This window comes from Nothoprocta perdicaria, unplaced genomic scaffold (genome assembly GCF_003342845.1).
Source record: "Nothoprocta perdicaria isolate Ctin4 unplaced genomic scaffold, notPer1 scaffold_31, whole genome shotgun sequence".
NCBI lineage: Eukaryota > Metazoa > Chordata > Aves > Tinamiformes > Tinamidae > Nothoprocta > Nothoprocta perdicaria.
The window spans coordinates 1,804,514-1,824,628 of NW_020455544.1; the positions used below are offsets into that span (position 1 = coordinate 1,804,514).

Consider the following 20,115-nt stretch of genomic DNA (forward strand, 5'->3'; position numbering starts at 1 on the left):
GAAGGAAACACAGAACATTAAAATCTACACATGTGCATGTAAAATGATAAAGTATTATCTTCTTTCCCCTCTCAGCTCCTCAAGTCTAAGACATGCTACCCAAAATCAACAGAAACGATATTGTTTTGTTGATTCAAATTTCCGTAGAATAAACTGGCAATTCTTCATCTGGTCAGGTCACAACCTGGGAATCACTGCACTGCTCCACAATTGCTATCTGGAGTGTGATTATCTAATTCAGTCTCTCATACAAAAACAGAGGTCTCCAGAGCTTTGGGCACATGCATTCCTGTGATTTCTATGCAAGTAACAAACACTATATGGTGATAAGATGCAGCCCCTTCCAAATGACTATTTTATGTCCCTTAGGATAATAATCAAGACTTGCATAAGTCTAATGGGAAATCTAGGCCCATTTCACTGCCATTATAGAGTTCCCAGTTACCTCTTTGGACTTGACAATTTCTGAGTACAGTTTAAGTATTTTAAATCCTCGCAAAAGTTTTATCACCCTCTCAGAAATCATGATTATAAAACACTCATCACTGCTGAAAAAATTTAGGGCAAGACATTTAAAACCACTTTGCTGAACTTCCTAGCGGGCAGGTCACAGGCGAGGGGCGCCCTCCGGAATGAGCGGAAAAGCCGCAYGGCCTCTCACTCTACCTGGCTTTGCAGAGAAGCCCTTGGTTGGAGAGCAGCCTCATCACGTCCCTGCCTGCTGTGTCCCAGGGGAAAGATGGTCTGTACRTGCACCGGTCGCCTTGTGTTTCTTTTGGCCAGCTGGGGAGAAAAGCAGCGACGTGCAGAGAAGTRCAGCACAACGGGCAGCTCCGCTTCTCGCCAAGGATGGCCAAGTGTCTCCTTTCATTACTCCAGCAGACAGGAAAGCCAGGAAACCAAAAGTAAGTACCCCTGAACTTATCACTGTATTATCCAATRAATGTACTGCCTTGCCAGCCGGCCTGGGTCTATGCACGTACCTTAAACAGACTTAGCATTTAACTATCCATTGGTACAAGTACGGGAGCAGGATGGCAAATAGTGTTTATGCTTAGCAGAGGTGGAGTGAATTCTAGAATTAAAGGTCAATGAAATCTTGCACTGCCCCTAAAATGGTATGTGCCATATTTATATTCTCTAATCTAACACAGTTATTTTAGTGCTCTGCCRATATTTTTCATAGGTAGATGGGAGCTTGGTGCAGTCGGACAAAGATTTACTTCCCATCGACACAGGGATTTTTTTTTTGTTTTGTTTTGTTTTTTGTTATAGTTTCTGAGTAACTTTGAAGAGCTGCAGGTCCATTAGGTTGACGAAAGAAGAGATTTTAATAGGAACACCCAATTCTCCTTCCACTTCAAAGGCCTGGAGAGAAATATATACTTTGTGCTGCTTCCCATTCTCTCTGTGCATCAAAAGAATACTTCCCACTTGGGGAGTAATTGGTCACAAATTTAGTAGCAKCTGCAAATTTAGCTTCTTAGGGAGCAGATGACAGAAGATATCCTCTGTGGTCATATAAACTACTGGTTAATGGAGCAGCCCCCACCTTGTTCGGTGAGGCCAGGGGAAAGAAGAAGCTGAAGAAGGTTCATTAGTTTCACACCCACATAAGAATTCAGGGGAAAATACCTTCATTGAACTGTTTTTTCATGGGAGAACTAGTATGATTACTGCTCAGGTATTGCAGTGCCCTCATCAGTAACAGAATCCCACTGGTATCAATGCAAAGTGTAAGGTTTAACTGAGGTCTGCGCAACAAAACATAATGCTAAAATAAATATATATATCCACTGTCTGAAGGAATATGCAGGGAGTTTTAGTGATGATAAATGGTACATACAATTCAGCAAATAGCACAGACAAGCTGTGTCTATTCACCCACTGAGTTTTAAATAGATTTTATGGTTTTATTTCAGTTTTCTATAGTAGCACTCTTCACCACAGAGGCTGTATATAACCTATAAAAACCTTGAACCATGCCATGTCAATGACGGAGGTAGTGCTGTTTTTTCTGTTTTTCGATTTGTATTTTATACTAAATAATCTGAGCAATATGTAATCATGCGACTAAATGTTACCTCATGATGCAAACACACACGAAGGCATAGTAGAACTTTCATTACGAACCCTGCATTGCTGTAAAAAGTTGCTTATGGAGACAAGGTGCTCATTTCACCCTGAGAAGTTCTGGAATAGTTGACTCATAGCATCGTAGTCAGCATATTTAATATCTGACACTCTACTTTAATAGTCATCTGCTGAACACGTGAGCTGTTAGGAACACGGGTCTCCTGCGTCTGTCCCATTCCACTCCTAAGGGTCTYGCCTTGAATCCCCTTCTGTGTGTTCCCGCTCACGGAAGATTCCCACCTGCCTCGGCGGAGTCACTCCTGCGTACGGCTCTGCAGCCCTGGAGGCTGCTTGTGCTCTGCTAGGACAAACAGCTGACCTACTCTGATGACTATATCTGCATTTTAACTCTGTGTAAGAGTATTACTCATTGACTTAAGCTAAGTAAACACTTAAAATAATGGGTGTTGGGCATGTATGCATCTTATTCCCTGCAAAGAGAAGTATTAAAATAATTTAAAAGAACTATATAGGATGAATATAGAATTTTAAAAAATGAGTATTAGAAAAGCATGGAAAACTAGTTTTACTGAGTAATTTGAARGTAGCACAAAAAAAGTAAATGTGTTAAGATTTAGGGAAAGTTTCTATTAAAATCTAAGCCTTTCTAAGATCAGTGAAGGTGGCGACCATGGTCAAGGAGTCTTAACTTCTTAACTCATATACCCTCAACAGCATCTCCAACACTATTTCATTGACATTTACTGTCCCTTTCTGTCCTTCCTTTTCTTCCCCTGCCCTTTCCTCTCCCGGAGGCTTTGSCCTTTGTCACGGTACATCTGTGAGAGGTACTATTAAAACTTTATTGCTAGTTTTAAAAAACTGATCTCTATGCATGTGCAAATGGTAGTTCCACAAGAACAGTTTTAAGGATACCCATTCTGGAGATGTTTCTGCTCTGCTTGCTGTGTGAAACAAAGTGTAACAGAAAAAAAACTTGACTGCAACACAGGCTGGCTGCAGAATGTACGACCATGCAGATACAGGATTTTAGCACTGGCAGTTGTGAGTTGTAAACTTGGCTACTCTGTATTAAGTTCTGAGGTCCTTAATTTTAAAGGGATGTTGAAAAGAGGTATGATTGTAGGGAAAGACCACAAAAATGATGTAAGGATTGAGAGAAAATTCCCTTCAGTGAAAGCCAAAGAGTTACTTAGCTTTTCAGAAAGTATTTTGGAAGATGATTATAACATTTGACTCCCAAGAGTAATGATAGGTTCTTCTTTTTTTTTTTTTTTTTTTTGGTGTGAAATCATACCTGGATACCTTCTGAACAACATATTTTAGACCAATATATGTCATAAAACTCAATAAATGAGAAAAGAGAGTAAAAATTCATGTAAAAGGTTATATTAAAATAGTGTCTCCTTAAGGTCTCCACATCTTGGGAAATAATATAATTAATACAATAATGTTAAGGCACAGTAGTAAGAAAATTTGGAGTAGGAAGTTCTAGAGTATTCAGCATTTTTGTATAAGTATACTCTTGGGTACTAGGTGAGCTAGTAATAGGACCATATTCAGCACTGTTCCATCTCAAGGAATGGTAAATTCTAAGCACTTAAAATAACCTCAGGCTATTGCTCTGAGGCTTTTTCTTTTTCTTTCTTTTTTTTTCTGATGATTGCAGTATAGGTCAAATTCCTATTTGGCTAATAATATTTTTAAAATTTTCAATTATCTTGTCTTTTTAATAGTATATTTAGATGCATCAGAGCTATCTTGATACACAATGAAGGTCTCCTCAAACTCCAGTGAAATAAAATTATTACTGTAATCAGTTCAATAGCTTCTCGCTCAACATTTCCATCTGTCTTATACTAGCAATAGTTAGAAAGAAAATAATAGAAGTGAAAATGAGTCTGAAAACAAAAACCTGTAGTGACACTTTTGTATTAAAATTGTCCTTGCTGCATAACTTTGAAGGAAAAGCTGTCGAATATTGTTCCATGRCTAACAACCTTCTTTGTCACAATACAGTGGAGCAGTAAATCATAGGGTCAAATGAAGAGCATTGAACTTACAGACTTTGTGGTACAGGCTATCCATTTTTGATGGTAAAATCTTTTTTTTTTTCCTTCTACATCTATGCCACCTACTTGGCATTCTCTGTAAGGTCAATGGGCACAAAATCAGACRATATTTTCATCACTCCACTGAGCTATATATTCCTAACCGGGAGAGGCCAGGGTCATGTGCTAAATTCCAACTAGAAGCCCCCTTAAATCCTTTTGGGATGAGATGGTTGTGCCAAGCTCTTTTCTTTTCACCATGTTCCAGAGATATGGAATAAAAAGCTACAACTGACAGGGAGGAGTCAGTCAAAGATCAATGGACATATGGACATAGATATGGACATCGTGTASCCAATGTAACACAAAATACCAGGGAAAGAGCAACTGATGTTGATTTAGTTACTTCTTCATTAAGAATCATCTATGGTTTCTAAAAAGCAAGTTGAAAAACAGAACAGCAAAACACATTCCTCCTAACTGTGCTGTCAAAGAGGATTAGTAGTTGGAAGATGTGCAGAGAAAAAATGATGCTCAGATTCTGGTCTTTTTTACTTTCAGGAATCCTGCATCTGCTTTTGTAAGACCTCCCTGAAGCTCACGTTACCTTCATCCATTCATAGCATCTCTCTCACCATTATGAAATCTATTTGCATGCTTGTGATAATTCCCTCTGAAATATTGACTACATGTAAAATCATATTTTCTTCTCTTTCATTTGAACTTCCTACAATTAAATCACCTAGTTTAGGTGAAAGTCAATAAATATTACCACAGCAGTAATTTTTAAGCAGAGACCGCATTGACTTCAATGAGCACTGAAAGGCAACAGAACAATAAAACATAAGCACCAAGTTTTACCGTTCTATTTACTTAATCTCCATTTATAGCTACAGACAGGAAAGACTGCCAAGAAGCAAATGGAGATTAATCCTAATTGTGTGCTTAGGTTAGATGCACCACGGAAGAATGACCAGGAGCTCACTAAGAAAACCTCCGGGTGCTCCAAATGAATTTCATCAACACAGGGACCACTAGCTGTATTAGAGGAGCGAAATAGCATCTTTTTAGGATTATGCCATGGCTGATTTCAGTGCAGTCACCTCCCTTGCTCATTTTTGTATGCTGTTTTCCTGTATATCTAAACACCAGATGAGGGAAATTATGTTAGTGAGATCAGAACTTAAGTCCAGTGTTAATTTTTATGAAGGAAATACTTCTTTTTCTTGGTTATACCAACTTCAAGGCATACTTTCAAGATTATTCTTTGGAAAAGTCATTTTTCACCAACTTTGCTTCTCTGTGTTCTCAATATTAAGACTATATCAATGCTGAATTTCCTCTTTCCATATACGAAAAGAAATCAGTCACCATCTCTTGACCCCTCTATCAGCAGATATGGAAGATTAGTGTTCTACCTGGTCTTGTCTGTCATTTCCAGCTGTAAAAGTTTCCTTCAGGAATGTTTGTTTGTGACTGATAAGAGTTCTGCGGAAAGTTTCAGTGTCAGTTTTCGTCAGTAGAAACTTTTAGGATTTTCAAATTAAAAATCTGAGTCAGACTTAGATTGATTTTCAAAAATGCCTATGATTAGTCCCTCTTGTTTCAGAGTCTTGTAAATGATAAAAAGGGAAGTGTTCAAGAAATCCCAGAAACATATTTTTTTTAAAAAGGTGTCAATTTCATTTATCCCTCTGTTTCAAAACAAAACAAAAAGGACTCAAGATTTCCTCCCAGAAAATGCTATCTTAAATTGAATTATTGACATTATATCTATAACACAAAAGTGATTAGTTAGAATGTAAAATGCATTTTAAATCAATATAKTTCTTTAATGATCTTATTTAAAAATTACTTTGCCAAGAGCAGACCAGTATATCCTACTTAATCCATTAGGTTTCTTTATGGTGCACAATCTTTATGGTGCCTCTCTTAGGCAAAACTTGATCACAATTTTGATTTGCTTCATATATGTGAATTTTATCTGAGATGCTGCTGTAAAATCTGACAAGAAATCAACATGGCACAACATTTATGACATTTCCTAAGTAAAATATCTCCCAGTAGACTTTGCAGGTTTTTAGTGGTACTTACCCCGGGATTTATTTTGTCATATCTAGGTGTAATTTCCCACTGTGCCCTCCAATGTATTCCCCTCATTGTCCAATCACCACCAGCTTTGCTCCCATAGCCATAATTGTCAAGAACAGTCTTCCCATTAAACTTTATGAGTTGTTTCACCAAGCAGCCCGCATGGTGGAATTTAGAAGTTCAATCACTTTCGAGGTCTATCTCAAACCCTAACCCTTTGGAAGGTGCCTGTCCTCAAGGGCAGCTTGTGCCACATTTGAGGGTGAGCCCAGAGGGAATGAGCGCTGCTGTCCCTCTCCCAGGGAGCCTTCGGGAGTGCCCTSGACCCTCCAGCTTGGGCTCGGGCTTCAGCCCAAGCAGGCTGGGCCTTGGGCCAAACCTGCTCCCACTGTAATCCCAGCAAACTCTGCTGAATTCAGTGGGATGGGAATGAATGCAAATGATGCAGATATAAAGATAGGGCGGTGTGAAGATGGTGTCACAGAGCCTCTTCAAGATTTAAAGTGAGGAAAAAAGGAGGGACAGAGAAAAATGTGATCTCAGTTATTAGATGYTATCTTTTTATCTTCTGAAACAAAGAAGAGTTTTCACTATGCTTCAGTTCTGTGAGTTATTATTGTGGTGTCTGTTATCRTTACTCTTCTTTATATTATTTACATTACAGTATTTTCTGAAAAAAAAAAGTTTCTTCCCTTTCCCCTATATACAGGCTAAAATATAAACAGATAGAGATAAGTAAAAATTCCAACCTTTATTCCACTTTGAACAAGCTTGTGTATATCCAAAAAAGGTTCCTTGATGATGTCTCCTTCAGGACTGAAAATCTTCACATATCCCTCCTTTTCCAGAATAAAGAGGCGGTGAGAGCCATCCCCACAATGAACGGCTCCAACAGGCTGCCGTAGTCCACTCACAACCTCCTGAATGCAGAAGCAGTTGTGCTTGTGTTTTCTAAAAAAAAAAAAAGAAAATTAAAAAGTCAGCAATTTATCCTGCCTTGGAACCATGATACAACAGTGTCCCTAAGAGATACAAGGAATATTCTGCAGTGATATCACTGCAGACTCCAAACACAGTAATATAAGGTGGAATAAATTACTTCCTTGGATGTATGCAAGCAGATCATATGGAAGGTGAGTTTGAATCTGACTTGAGCAAAATTAGTTTTGTACACAAGACAGAGAAAATTGAGTCATCCTAGATCTGAAATGCCAGGTATGTGATTAAAAAAGAGGAAAAAAACAGGTAATTAGAAAAAAATCTACCCTATAATTAACATAGTAAATTCCAATTAACTCCACATTTTGAAAAAATTTGGTTTCTACAGTCCATTTAAAAATAATGACTTATTATGGTGCAGTTTATTTAAATAATGTAATTAGTTTCACAATGGCAAATACACATTTGAAAATCCTAAAATAGATATTTTAATAATAAATTTACTGCAGTAGTTTACTAATTTAAAATTGAGATTGAAATCACTCAGAAGCCGTATATATGATCATACCACATCATCCATCACTTAAATATTAGGAGGTACTGAAGTACTGAAGCTAATTTAACTTTCTTTTTCAATGTATACTAGCAGCAGCAAAAGAAAATAACATCTGGCAAACACAGCTGCTGAGCATAAGCACAGACCAAGTTGGTTCACTGTGAAAACCACAGGCTTTGTTAGTTTTTTTTCAGATTAAACAGCATTTATCTTTATGAACCTGTTGATCTCTTCCTCTTTGTCATATTCTTCCATGTGGTCCAGGGAGTTAGAGGCTGGCCCTCGCACTTGCTTTCTTGGAAAATCTGGAAAGCATACACCACCATCTTTCCTTGCATAGTAAAAGCAAAACTCATCAGCTGTAGTTTGGAGAAAACCTTAAAAATACAAGAAAGCATACAAATATTTAGTGTGCTGTCATGTCCGCAGTTTTGTGCCATCACACTGATCTTCAGACAGATCATATATTGAGTGGAAACAGAAACGGTTTTAAACAAAGTACCATCTGCAAAGGAGGCCTGCTCTGAGCAAGTACAAAAATAGAGCATTACCTTTTGAGTTTATACATCTGTATTTGTATTAAGCCTTAATTGCAGTGTGCTTAATCAAGAAAAARCAATTCATTCAAAATACCAGCTCAGTCTTAAAAAAGTTTCAGAGACAAAGTTCAGAGTTCAGGCAGTCATAGGTTTTTCCCTGATATCAGCCCTATGAACGAAGCGCAGTAACTGCTGCAGAACAGCATAAGCAGCTTCCATTTAATACTTCTTTCTTCCTTTGGGCTTTATACTTAATCCTTACTGTCATTAGTTACCTAAGGAAAACCTAGCATATTCTGCTACTAGCCGTTACATGGAAAAATTCATGAAAGAAGGTAACTCATCACATATTTAATTTTTTAGAAGTGGCATGCTGTACTAAAACTTCTGGTACAGACTTCGGGAGAAGATATGCAGTAAAGATTTTGTGGAATGCTGGCACCAAAGGACGACAGCCTGGGAGGTGAATAATGAGTTGTGTCAGGCAGCGCAAAGCAGGGCTTCAATGGCACCTTAGTGCCGCGCAGCCCCGCTCCGCGCGCCGGCAGGGGCTGAATACACAGCGCTGCGGCTGCCCCACAGCGCAGCGGGGATGGCTCCCGCGGCCCCGGGGCTGCCTTTGAGCTGCCTCCCATGAAAGCTGGGCTCTATGTTTTGGCTTACGAAGGGAAAGAGATTGAAGACCAGAGAAACACAACTTGGTAAAATGAGAGTCTGTGAGGAAAAAGCCTGCCATTACTGATACTGTGCTAGCTTTATGACAGCAAGGACATGTATTTTTGTCCACGAGATTTTTCTAGTCATTTTCACCCAGTTCTTCATCATTACTATCAAAGTACTTATTATCTAAGATAGTAGAATTTCGCTAGTTGTACATGTAGTATTTTAGTATGAGATCTGTTACGATAGTCTGTCTTAAGGCACATTTATTCCTCTTTGCACTACTCGCACACTGTGGTAGGATGTTCTACGGTCCAGGATTTAATCCGTAGGATACACAGCATTCAGAATTATACGATACAGTGTAGAGGTTTTATTGGCATTTAATTGGAATTAGAGGCCTAATTTATGCATGGCTTTACCACTTGTGAGTAATGCAGTAATCCATAGATCTTGGCCATAAAACCTCTGGCTTACAACTTATAATAAGAGCTGATCAAGGACAGATGTGTTTCATTGGAAAATGCCAATTTCTTAAAAGCAAAGCTTTTTCAGAAACACTATCAGTTTTGACAAAATTTTAGTTCAAATTATATTTCTGGTACAAGCGGAACTTCTGGTCTGAATGAAAAGAGAGAACCAGACAGCAAACCTCATGTCACTATACCCCAATGTCCTGTAATTAGGGTGTTTCATTAGGAAAAGGAATATTCATGTCAATGCCCCTCATCCGTCAAGCAAGAGTTTGACCCTAAGTCTCCCATTTCCCAAGTAAATGTCCTAACAACTACTTTATTAGCTATCCTGGGGTGGTCCCTCTGTGGCTTTCTTCATGGAAAATTTCGAAAGAGTTCAATTTCTTCCTTATGTGGAATAGGAAAATTTTTTAGAACCCAGAATTTTTGTGGAGTGGAAAGCCTCTCCCACCCAACTATACTTCTTTTCATATGTATCTTCTCTTAAAAAATATTGGACAAATAACATGACAAAGTCTGACTTTGGTTTCTATAAAATAGTATCTGGAAACACATGGTGGTGTGTTGTGGTGCAAAAGTTTAATTAGCATGATTTGGAGCTTCAGTAAATAATCAGCTGTGTGGAGCTGTTTTTAATTTCTAGTTGTTAGTTGGAAAAAAATAGGAGATATAATTTCAAATGGAACAACTGAAGAAGAACTCTGATATAATCATGGGCCAGTATTCCAGAGTTTTGTAGATATAATGCCAAAATCAAAAGGTAATCTAAAATCTTGTTGTTGATCTTACTTGACTCAAGAATACACAGTTTTCTCTTTAATAATGTTTTCCCCTAGATGTACTACATCAGTAAAGAAAATGCAATAGCAACTTGGATGGGTACGATTTCTAAGTATCCTATCTACTATTTACTGAAGATAAACTTGGAATTTATCTTCAGTAAGAACAACTGAAATCATATGATGATCATGCTGTTTACTCAGTAGATATTAATTACAAATTATAATCAGATGCAAACTCACTCACCTAATGCTTTATGCAATGCCTTTTTTTTTATATGCAAGACCTTTATATGCCCTTTTCCCTACGCAATACCCTATCATGAGCTTAAGTATGTGTTGTACTGCATTTGCTTTTTGCTGTTTAGCAAATACTTCAACAGGTTCCAGAGAAAACTACGGCTTACTTTCCATTTTTCTTAGGAACATTCTTGGAAAGGGAGGTTTGAATTAAATTATGAAAATCTGCATTATCAATAAATTCTGAAATTATGGCATTACAAGAAGGAATGTAGCCTCTGTAAAGACAGATTCAGCTCTGTATCAGGGATGAAATTTTGTTCTGTAAGAAAACCATAATTTACAAAAAGATCTGCTGCTATGATATATATGCTAGATTCAGCATACAAATGGCTTTAAGAAAGACAATTACAATGCAGTTCACTTGTACTCTCCTATCTGTTTATAGTCACTTAGTATTTCCTTTCTAATGTCTAGATTTTAAAGGCTTTAGCATAGTTTGCCATTTAGTTCACTGACTGTACAATGTCCAGAAGAAATGTCTGTGGCAAGTTCCCCTAATATTAGAATTATTCAAGAAAAAAAGTTCATTTTGCTCAATTTGAGTTTTGTCAGATAGAGCTCCGTCACGGCCTCTATGAGAAACGTGTCAGAGTGAAGACTGCAATGTCTGAGCCTGTGTGAATTATAGTAATGTATTTAAATATATATATATATCTCATTACAATTTCCCTACCAATTGTGTAGGTGTTGGCAGAGTAGTGACTGTGCCAACAAAGAAAACCTGAATTGTAGAGAAAGATTAAACAGAATGTTTAAGTGTTGTCCATGTCAGGTTTTGCACAGGCTTATATTTTTGTGCCTTTAAAACTTTCTGTCCTGCAAATCTAACTATTCTTGATAAACAAACTTTTGAGCTAAGGTAGTTACAGTGAAGGCTTTCTCTGTTCTCATTTTTTAAAAAACATGGCAATATTGCATGATTTCAAACTCAAAGGCAGAACTTTTAGCAAAGTGACTTCTGTTCTCAGCTGAACCTCACCTTCTCTCTCCACTAGTATTTGTGGTCCAGGGTTTCCAAACGCTCTATGTGTCTTCACCAAGTTCTACTTCACCAAATTCCTTGCTTAACCATTACTCTGCCTCTTCTCTTTGATAAATTACTGAATCATCTCAGCATTTATCCCAGCCCTTGCAGCAAGTGAAGTTACTGTTCTCTCTCTTCCTTGTTTGTACTGCACATGGGATTGAATATCATCCATTTATTTGAGTAGACCTACGCTGGTGTAAAGAGCATCTAGAAATCAGACTCCCCTACTTTCTTCCTCCTACTTTATTGGCCTTGAATATACAGTATGGTATTTTATTAAGAAAAAATACTGTTTTTTTTTCCTTTTGAGAATTGCACTTTGTACAGTTAGACGTAAATTTGTTGACAGCAAATGGGCTCTCCTCACTCTTCTCAGGTTGTAGTGAAAAACAAATCTAAGAGGTTATTCCCAATGGATTATTTCAGAACCTAATAGGTGCAGTGGCAGCTCACATCACTTCCTTCTGTTTTTTCAAGTGACTGCCCTAATCTTGTGATGCTCGTACATTGCATAACCTGCACACATGCAATGCCAGGATTAATCCTCTTGCTGCTCTTATTAGCAGTAGCAACATTAACAGCCTTCACAATTTTTTTCCAAGTCATTAGTTGGCTATGTTAGAACTTACAGAAGTGTTGAGAATTTCTCTGATGATTTCTACTTCATTTTGGGTTGAAGTTCTGGAGTTAAAAAAAAATCACATTTAGCGTTTTTTCTGGTAAGGCCTGGATTCAGATCTGGACCCAGATGTGGGTTTACCCACAGTTATCTGAAACCCTTTTCTTGCAAAGAGACGCAGAGGGGATTAACACAGTTTAACATCTTCCCAATGTCCGTGGATGGCAGACCCCTGTCTGGCCGTGGCACAAATTTGTTCCTTACAATATGTCACTGCCATTGGCGTGCATGAAGTTTCTGCATATACCTGAAGGGAGGATCAGCCAGTCCTCTCTTATTTAGCCATACTGCTAGTAAATATTAGGCAGTCTTCTCTTATGACCTTGAAGAAGTTAAAAATAATGTTGATTGAAGAGACTTCATTAGGTCACTTCATTAGTCATCTGGGATGAATCAGGGAAGTTCTATGCTCATAGATTTTTGTGAAACATTACACCCTCCTGTGGTAACATATCCATACAACTCTAACAGCTATTATCCTCTTTGAATAAAGGATCAAATCCATTTATTCCCTGGATATTTAAAATTCCCACAAAAGTCAATGGCAATTCTGATGCAAACATCATTAATGGGTAAGCAGAGGTCCACTAGAGTTTTTGACTTTGCAAATGGAAAAAGAAGAATACATGAATTTCCGGGGATTATTCTGGAGCTAACTTATCAAAATGCTGGTTTATAATTTCTCCATTTTCTTGATTAATGTGTGTTGTTAACATTTCAGTTTTGGAAAAAGATGTCTGACATGTTAAGTCAGTAATAATATTTCTAATTTATACAGGATTTAAGGGATAAAAACATTTTTGTAGTCAGCAATTTTCCTAAACTTCTTTTTATTGATGTTCAGAAACAATCAGCACTCCTTAATGGAGAAAGAGGAATTGTTTTACTTTTTAACAAACGCATAGTGAATCACTGGCAGAGAAGTAGGATTTGGAGCCTGTTAATTTCCACGTCTTTCTTTAATCCTCCAGGCTATATTTAAAACATGGCTTCATTATTTTCTTTTTTTCTTTCCTTTTCAGGAAGCTTTATTATAGATAGACAGGTCCCACAAGCACATTAGAAAACCCTGTTTGTGAATGTCCAGAAAATAAACTCTCATTTAATTATCTGTGTTTTGGAATGTATAAAAATATTAAAGTATATTAAAATCTTACAGGCCATCTTCTCAGGAAGAGGGACCTGAATCTTAAAACCTCCAGGCAATACAAGTATATGCACCAGCAAACATGTGGGCCAATCAAATCACTAAATTAAATTCATCGGCGGATATAAGTATGGAATGACTTTGTATTAGTACAGCCCACTTTCAGAACAAGTATTCAGAATGATTATTAGCACCTGATGGATGTAGGAAGTGCCCTATTCTAACTGATGCTGAAGTATGTAAGCTCTTTCTCTGCAAAGCACAGTGCTCTGTCCAGTGCTAAAGTTATGCTTTCATCTGCTTATCTTTCAAGGCAACCTGGGTGGTCACAAAAAGCACTTGACATCTTGATGCACTTCAGCAGTTTTACATATACACAAACTTTCTAGAAAAATAAATTTGTCATTCGTCACCACATATGTTGATCTGAGGAGTGAGGTTCCTGTGGCTACAGCTCCTGTGCTGCTCACCCCATTCTCTTTCTCTCTCCTTCTCTGTCTCCTTCTTTCTCCCTTTTCCATTTTACCTTTTCCAATTAGAAAGTTTGTTTCCTCGGAAACATAGAATTTCACAAAACAAATAATGAGGGACATGATCTGCAGAATATGCTAATCATTTGTGTTAGTTATAAACTCATGTCAAAAAAAAAAAAAAAAAAGCCTCTGACTTTTTATATGGGCCAAACATTTAAAATATCTAATCTGTTATCGCTGTTCATCAGGCAGTCTTGGCAACTGTGATCTATTCTGCTTTGCTTCTGGGAATGTGATAAAGAGCAAGAAACAGCTGGTTTGAGAAAGCCTTAGAAACATCTCTTAGTTTATAAAGACAATAATAATATTTTCATATTTGAATGGGTTGAGATACATGTTAGACCACACTAAAGGGAAAAAGTAACTCAATTCAAAATGTTTTCTCAAGTCAGTAAAACAACACTGCAAAAAAAACCTGCACTCTTGGAATCTCACAGAAAACAAGTACACATTGTACACACGCAATTAAAAAGCTCTCCTCCAAATCTAATCCACTTAAAGTAGACTCTATATTTATTACATTACAGAACTTTGTTCATATGTTAAAAATGATTATTCATAAATTCATTTTTCATATCTTTATCAACTCTGCTTTCAAGACTGTGTTGCCAGTAAAAAAAAAATCCTTCACTTGTTTGATTATTTTCTCATGTGTGACATTATTTATAACTAGTGCTTGGACCAGGAAGAAAGCATAGTTTAAAAATGACAATTGTAATGATATAAATAATTTACTATTGAGAATACCAAAGATGTTATTTAATATAATAGTGATTTTAAAAATATTTCTGAAGAACCATCTTCTGTGGTTACTTCGTTGATTTGGTTACAAGCGATAGCACACATTTGGTGACTGCCTTAGACAACACAGGTCAGATTCTGGTTTTGGTTATGTCCAGTAAATCCTGTTGACTACAATGAGTAAGTGTTAGCTTAGTTAAGAATTAGGTTGTTAACAGCAAGTTGGAACTGATTCAGAGATCACAAAAGTCTATCGAATAGCTCCTTTTGATTTCAATGGGCTTTAAACTCTATGGAAAAAAACCCTCAGTTTCTAGGGTAACAAAACCAGAAAAGGCACTTTATTCATCAGCTTTTCGTATCTGCAGAAGACAGCCAGCATCCTTTATTTCTTTCATTTTGAAGCTATCTGCCATTTGGAAGAGCCTTTTGGATGGGCAACTAATTGCTTACATGCTTTGAACGAGCACACTGGTATTTCAGTAAAGATAATATTTTTGGTGCCTTTAAATGTTATAACAGATAATTCTGAGTTTCATGGAGAGTTTAATAGGAGGGCAATAAGAAAGTTCTCAAAATATTTACCTTGCTATGTAAGATGCACCATGATGGCCCTGAGATGTTCTGTCTTTGCTCAGGTCAAATCCCTTGGATATCAGGGGACATTTTATCTAGTTAGGAGCTGGATCTATAACCCCTCAGACAATATCAACATTTCAAAGTAGACCTCTTTTAGTCCCGTATTTTGTTAAAGGTTTTACCTGGTATGTGACCTCTGCAAGTATAATAGAGTTCTTTACAATAGTCTTTGCACAGGTAGGGAAGAGCTAGTTCTCTTTCGGGTATCTCCCCTTTCTCAGGTGAATGGAACAGATTCTGAGCATGAGGTGAGCAGTGGGCACATTTGATTTCCTCCAGTAGCTTCGCACATTCTGTGTTGTTGGTAACAGAAAATATCTGCAAGCCACAAACCAGAGACAAACAAACATATCACCTGTTTGCCAAGCTTACACAAAAAGACTGTATAACCTAATGTAATAATGTTAATTTAACCAATATAGTTAATATAAATGCATCATGTTAATATCAGTGCATCATGTTTTATGTCACCATCCTGGAATAATCAAATGCAAAAGTTATTACTATGAAGTGTTCAAAAGGTCATTAGTACAGTGAGATTTTAAGTATTTGCTTCTTTTTCCCAGATAAGGATATTGGCACTCAAGTTCTCTATGGACACAAGCCTGCAGTCTCTTAATGACGTAGGTCATCTCGGCACTAGAGACATCATTCATATTAGGATGAGCTACAGAAACAGGCCTTGTGCCCATTCCTCTTATGAGAAATGCTTAAAAGTACAACTTGGGAGGTTTTCAAACATGTTAAAGATTAAAAACTAAAATTCTACTTTCAGAACATATCAGGAAAAGCATATATAGTTGTTGTCGTTAATTACATTGCAGTCCAACTACTGATATGATTGCTCTGGACATTAGCAGGTGCCTTTTTTATATATATATACTTCAAATGCTGCTCTAGTCTTTGCTCTTTCTAGTAGAAACTCTTTGGAAATGGGAAGAGGCATAGGTTTCCACACATTTCTATTTATGAATGAAAAAGGAGCACCCTGTTTGTCTCCATAACTTTGTCCTGAAAAAAAAGGAGCATATATTATGCATAGTCTTTGGAGAAGCACTAAACCACGATTGATGATGTGTTTAAATAAACACAGGAGCCTAAGGAGCACAGTGTCATCAAATCGTGAATGATGGTGTAAAAAAGCACAGGCATCTTTATTAGTCTTTCAATGCAGAGCACTTTGTTATTCTGTTGTTAACCACATGGACTGTTTTTTGATCATTCATACCAATGGTGGGTGATAGGAAATGCGTTCTCAGTTGAGAGGGCCTGAATCTGCTCCAATATAAAAATACAAAAACAGGTTCTTTCTGCAACCTGTTTAATACAATTATAAGAAAGTCTTCAAGACATTTATTTTAAGAAATATAAATGGTGTAAATATCTGTATTTTGTAAAATGTGTAAATATTTATAAATATTGCATTTGAAAATATTGTCCCAGTTTTGCTATGGCTCATATCTCTGAACTTACTTGATTGCAATGTGCCATTCTCTTGTAGCATGAAGTTGATTGGAATTACCTAAGTTATTTCTGATAACTCAGAATATCCAATATGTAGACTTTTGGTCTGTAACTTGAGTATGCTCTCTCACAGGCCAGCAGTCTTCTAGGATGCACTAGTTCAACAACGTAATTCTGAACTCATTTTATTTACAGTTTATAACTACATAAATTTTTTGAGAGAAATGCAGTCCGCATTGTTTTAAATAGTTACATAAGCAAAATATCATAAATGACAGGGCCTTTGCAGTTACATACAAATTACAGGAACTTTAATTTGGAAAGCATTTAGTCTTACCATATATTGTCAAAAGGTCGCCTAGAAGTTTAGTGGCCATCTGAACGTTAAACCACTGATTAGAACAGCATTTGGTCTGTACTCTTTGGCTCCTCTTATTGCAGAGGAGCTGTCATTGGCTTCAGGTAGAATTCTTCTGAATTTGACAGCATTAGGCATTAAATGTTCTGTCCTTTTGAATAGCTGTTCTCAGATCATCCTCAGCTTCACAGTACCTTTAAAGTAAGTATGTGATCAACAGCTGCCACATATGGTTCATTATCTCTCTTCCTACTTTTCCTTAGAATATAGTTGTGTCTCATGCCTTTTGTAACGAGGGGCTGTCTTTTTCTGCCTTGAAGACAGTAATCAATTAATTGCATGTTATATGTATGGTAAAAGGTTTGTCTTGGCTCTGAATTCTTGGAGAATTCTTTCCACAGCCCTAGTCCCTTCAGCTGCTGAAAAAGCTCAGGCTTTTTTTACCAGATTGCTCCTCTGGGCCATAGTGGCAGAGCTCTTAACCTTCGTCTTATTTCTGAGACTTTTAGGTGTTCTTCTAGATACAGCAGAGGTGGGAAAAATGCCTTTAAGAACTAAAAATCTCATATAGCTAAGCATATAACTACATATAAACATATAACTAAATGTAAACATATTAATAAATGTAACATATAACTAAAACAAACGCATAAAAACTGAAACTTTGAACTTGACTTGATATTCTTCAGCACCCCAGTCTAGGTAGTGGAGAACAGAGCGTGTGTGCTCACAGCAGCAGTCCATGCAGCATGAGCTGCACTTTCCTCTGGGCTGATGGCATCCTGACAGGGTACCTTGCATTGCTGGGAGTCAGTTGCCTATATAGTTCAGTCAAGACCTGCCAAGTAGTACAAAGTCTTAAGCCAGCAGGGGATGAGCACAAGCACTGTTCATAACTGCGAGTCTATCAGATACTGATGTTAGCAAAGAATGTGGGATGTCTCGTAAAGTAAGGAAGAAATGACAGTTTGGGGTGTTCCTGCCAGAGAAAATCAGCGCATGCCTACAAGCCCTTGAGCTCTGTGCTTTCTCTGCTCCGCGGGATCACCTGCTTTGTTTAGGTCTCAGATGTTCCCATGTGTGAGTCGCTCTCATTCAGGCAGCAGGCCTTCTTGTGGTAGCAGTGTGGTGGTATGTTTAGAAGTACAAGTAAACACTAGGTATTACTAGGTAAATATTCAGCATGTTTATTGAACTAATTCCACAGTGATGCACACATAACACTGTATGTCTACTGGAGGACTCCAGAGTGCATTTTGACCCGGGGAAAAAAAAAAAAAAATGACAGGATAGCAATGCTAATTTACTGTTTCTTGTGGAAAACATAATTGACGTTGCCTGGTGATACAGCCAAAGAAATGCTTGCCAACATTTCAGGCGTCAAAGTTAAGACAAAAGGATCCTAATCCTCCTGAGCAGCTGCTATCCAGGAATTAACCACAGGAATTCACCCCCTCATGTCGTTTCTGGAATGAGTCTTGGTCATATAATAGCTAATCGGAAGATTAAGGAATGAGAGTCAATCAATTATCTGAAAATCAAGTATAATGTTATTTAACATTCAGAATGCTCCAGCAAACGGGGGTGTTAATATTTGCTCTGTGTGAGGTCTGATGTATAACTCTATACTGGGTGGGAGATGGGGCACCCATTCTGTCCTGAACCTCAGTAATTGATAATCTGTTTACCCTCAAGAATATTAAAGCAGTTTTAAGCAAAAGCTGAAATACTTATTTGAATAAGGCACTTTCTGTTGGACCTCTACTTACAAAATGACCTTAAAGTTGACAATGGCTTTGGTCTTTTGAAGAAATGTAAACTAATTTCCTGCTTCAGTTTTTAAAGTCATATGTGAAACCTTCAGACTGCAGTGGTTTAAACTAACTATGCTCTGGAAAATATGTAAAACTTCCAAACATTTATTGCAACATGCCTAATAATGATTATGCCTGCTGCTGACTAATTTACAACATCTGTAAGATCATCCTTTAATCTCTAGCCACATGAAAGTAAAATGGGTAGACTAAAGGTAAGATAAATCCTGGAATGCACAGGAAAGCATAGCATGCAAAATTGGTTTATCAACAGAAAGAAGAGTGCAAAGAAGAAGGAACGGAAGAAGACACCACTACAGACAGAAATTCTTTACATTGAGTATAGCCCTGTGTTTCGTATACCCTGTCATACCTAGTTTGAGGAAGGCAGTGTCATTTTGTTGTTAGCAGAAAGCAATGGTGAAATAAGCTGTATTTGGTAGAGAAGCATTTATGGCTAAAAATCATATGCCTACGAGATTGTTCAGCTGTTGGGTTGAACATATGCTTCTTCTGTACTAGAGCACTGGATTATGTCATTAAAGAGTTCGGTTTCAATTTTAGGGTAATATGTAAATAGATCATTGTACTAAGGCAGCTGTTAAAGGGACCCCAAGATGAGTTATTTGTTTAGTTGGATGTGTTCAACAATAGCCTTTGTTCGTGAAAGAGCCAGAGCAAACAAATGATTGTAAAAGGGCACACTTGAAAACAATTACTTTTCAGCCATTCCTTGACAGCCTTGGCTGTGAAGCCATCTAAGGTAGAGAGAGCTTCTTTGCCTGTCTGGCTGTAGGCAAGCTTACATCCTGCAGTGCTGGGCTGTGCATGGCAGCCCTATACGAACAAGCAGATATTCCAGGATACTAGAAGGCAAAGAGTTGTCAATAAGCGTATATCAAAATCTTACTTAAGACAGTGCAATGCTGTATCTGCTTATTATGGGAGCTGCATTTCCATTCCCAAAACCACAGGCAATGTAGTGTTTTCATTGTAAATACAGATCAATAATCTGGTCATAAAAATTCTCAAACACCCAACATGTTAACCAAGAATCTAGTATGAAAATGTCTACTGAGCATGCTCAACTTTTTTTTTCTAAGAAGCTAGTGTTCAGACCTCTGTTAATGTCACAGCCACTCTAGCCTGTAGATATATGATGGAGAAAAACATTTAAAAAACAAAAACAAACAAACAAAAAAAAAAAAAAAAAAAAAAAAAA

The 20,115-nt window shown here is 37.3% G+C and overlaps 1 protein-coding gene across 1 annotated transcript in view; it reads right to left on the reverse strand.

Moving 5' to 3' along the window:
- Positions 1-20,115, reverse strand: part of HHIP (hedgehog interacting protein) — a 66,912-nt gene that overhangs the window by 44,793 nt on the left and 2,004 nt on the right. Inside the window, exons 2-4 of the mRNA XM_026042601.1 lie at positions 15,380-15,602; positions 7,955-8,111; positions 6,989-7,190 (exon numbers count right to left, since the gene is read on the reverse strand). Of these exons, the coding sequence (XP_025898386.1) occupies positions 6,989-7,190; positions 7,955-8,111; positions 15,380-15,602 (582 nt within the window). The remainder of the gene's footprint in view (positions 1-6,988; positions 7,191-7,954; positions 8,112-15,379; positions 15,603-20,115) is intronic.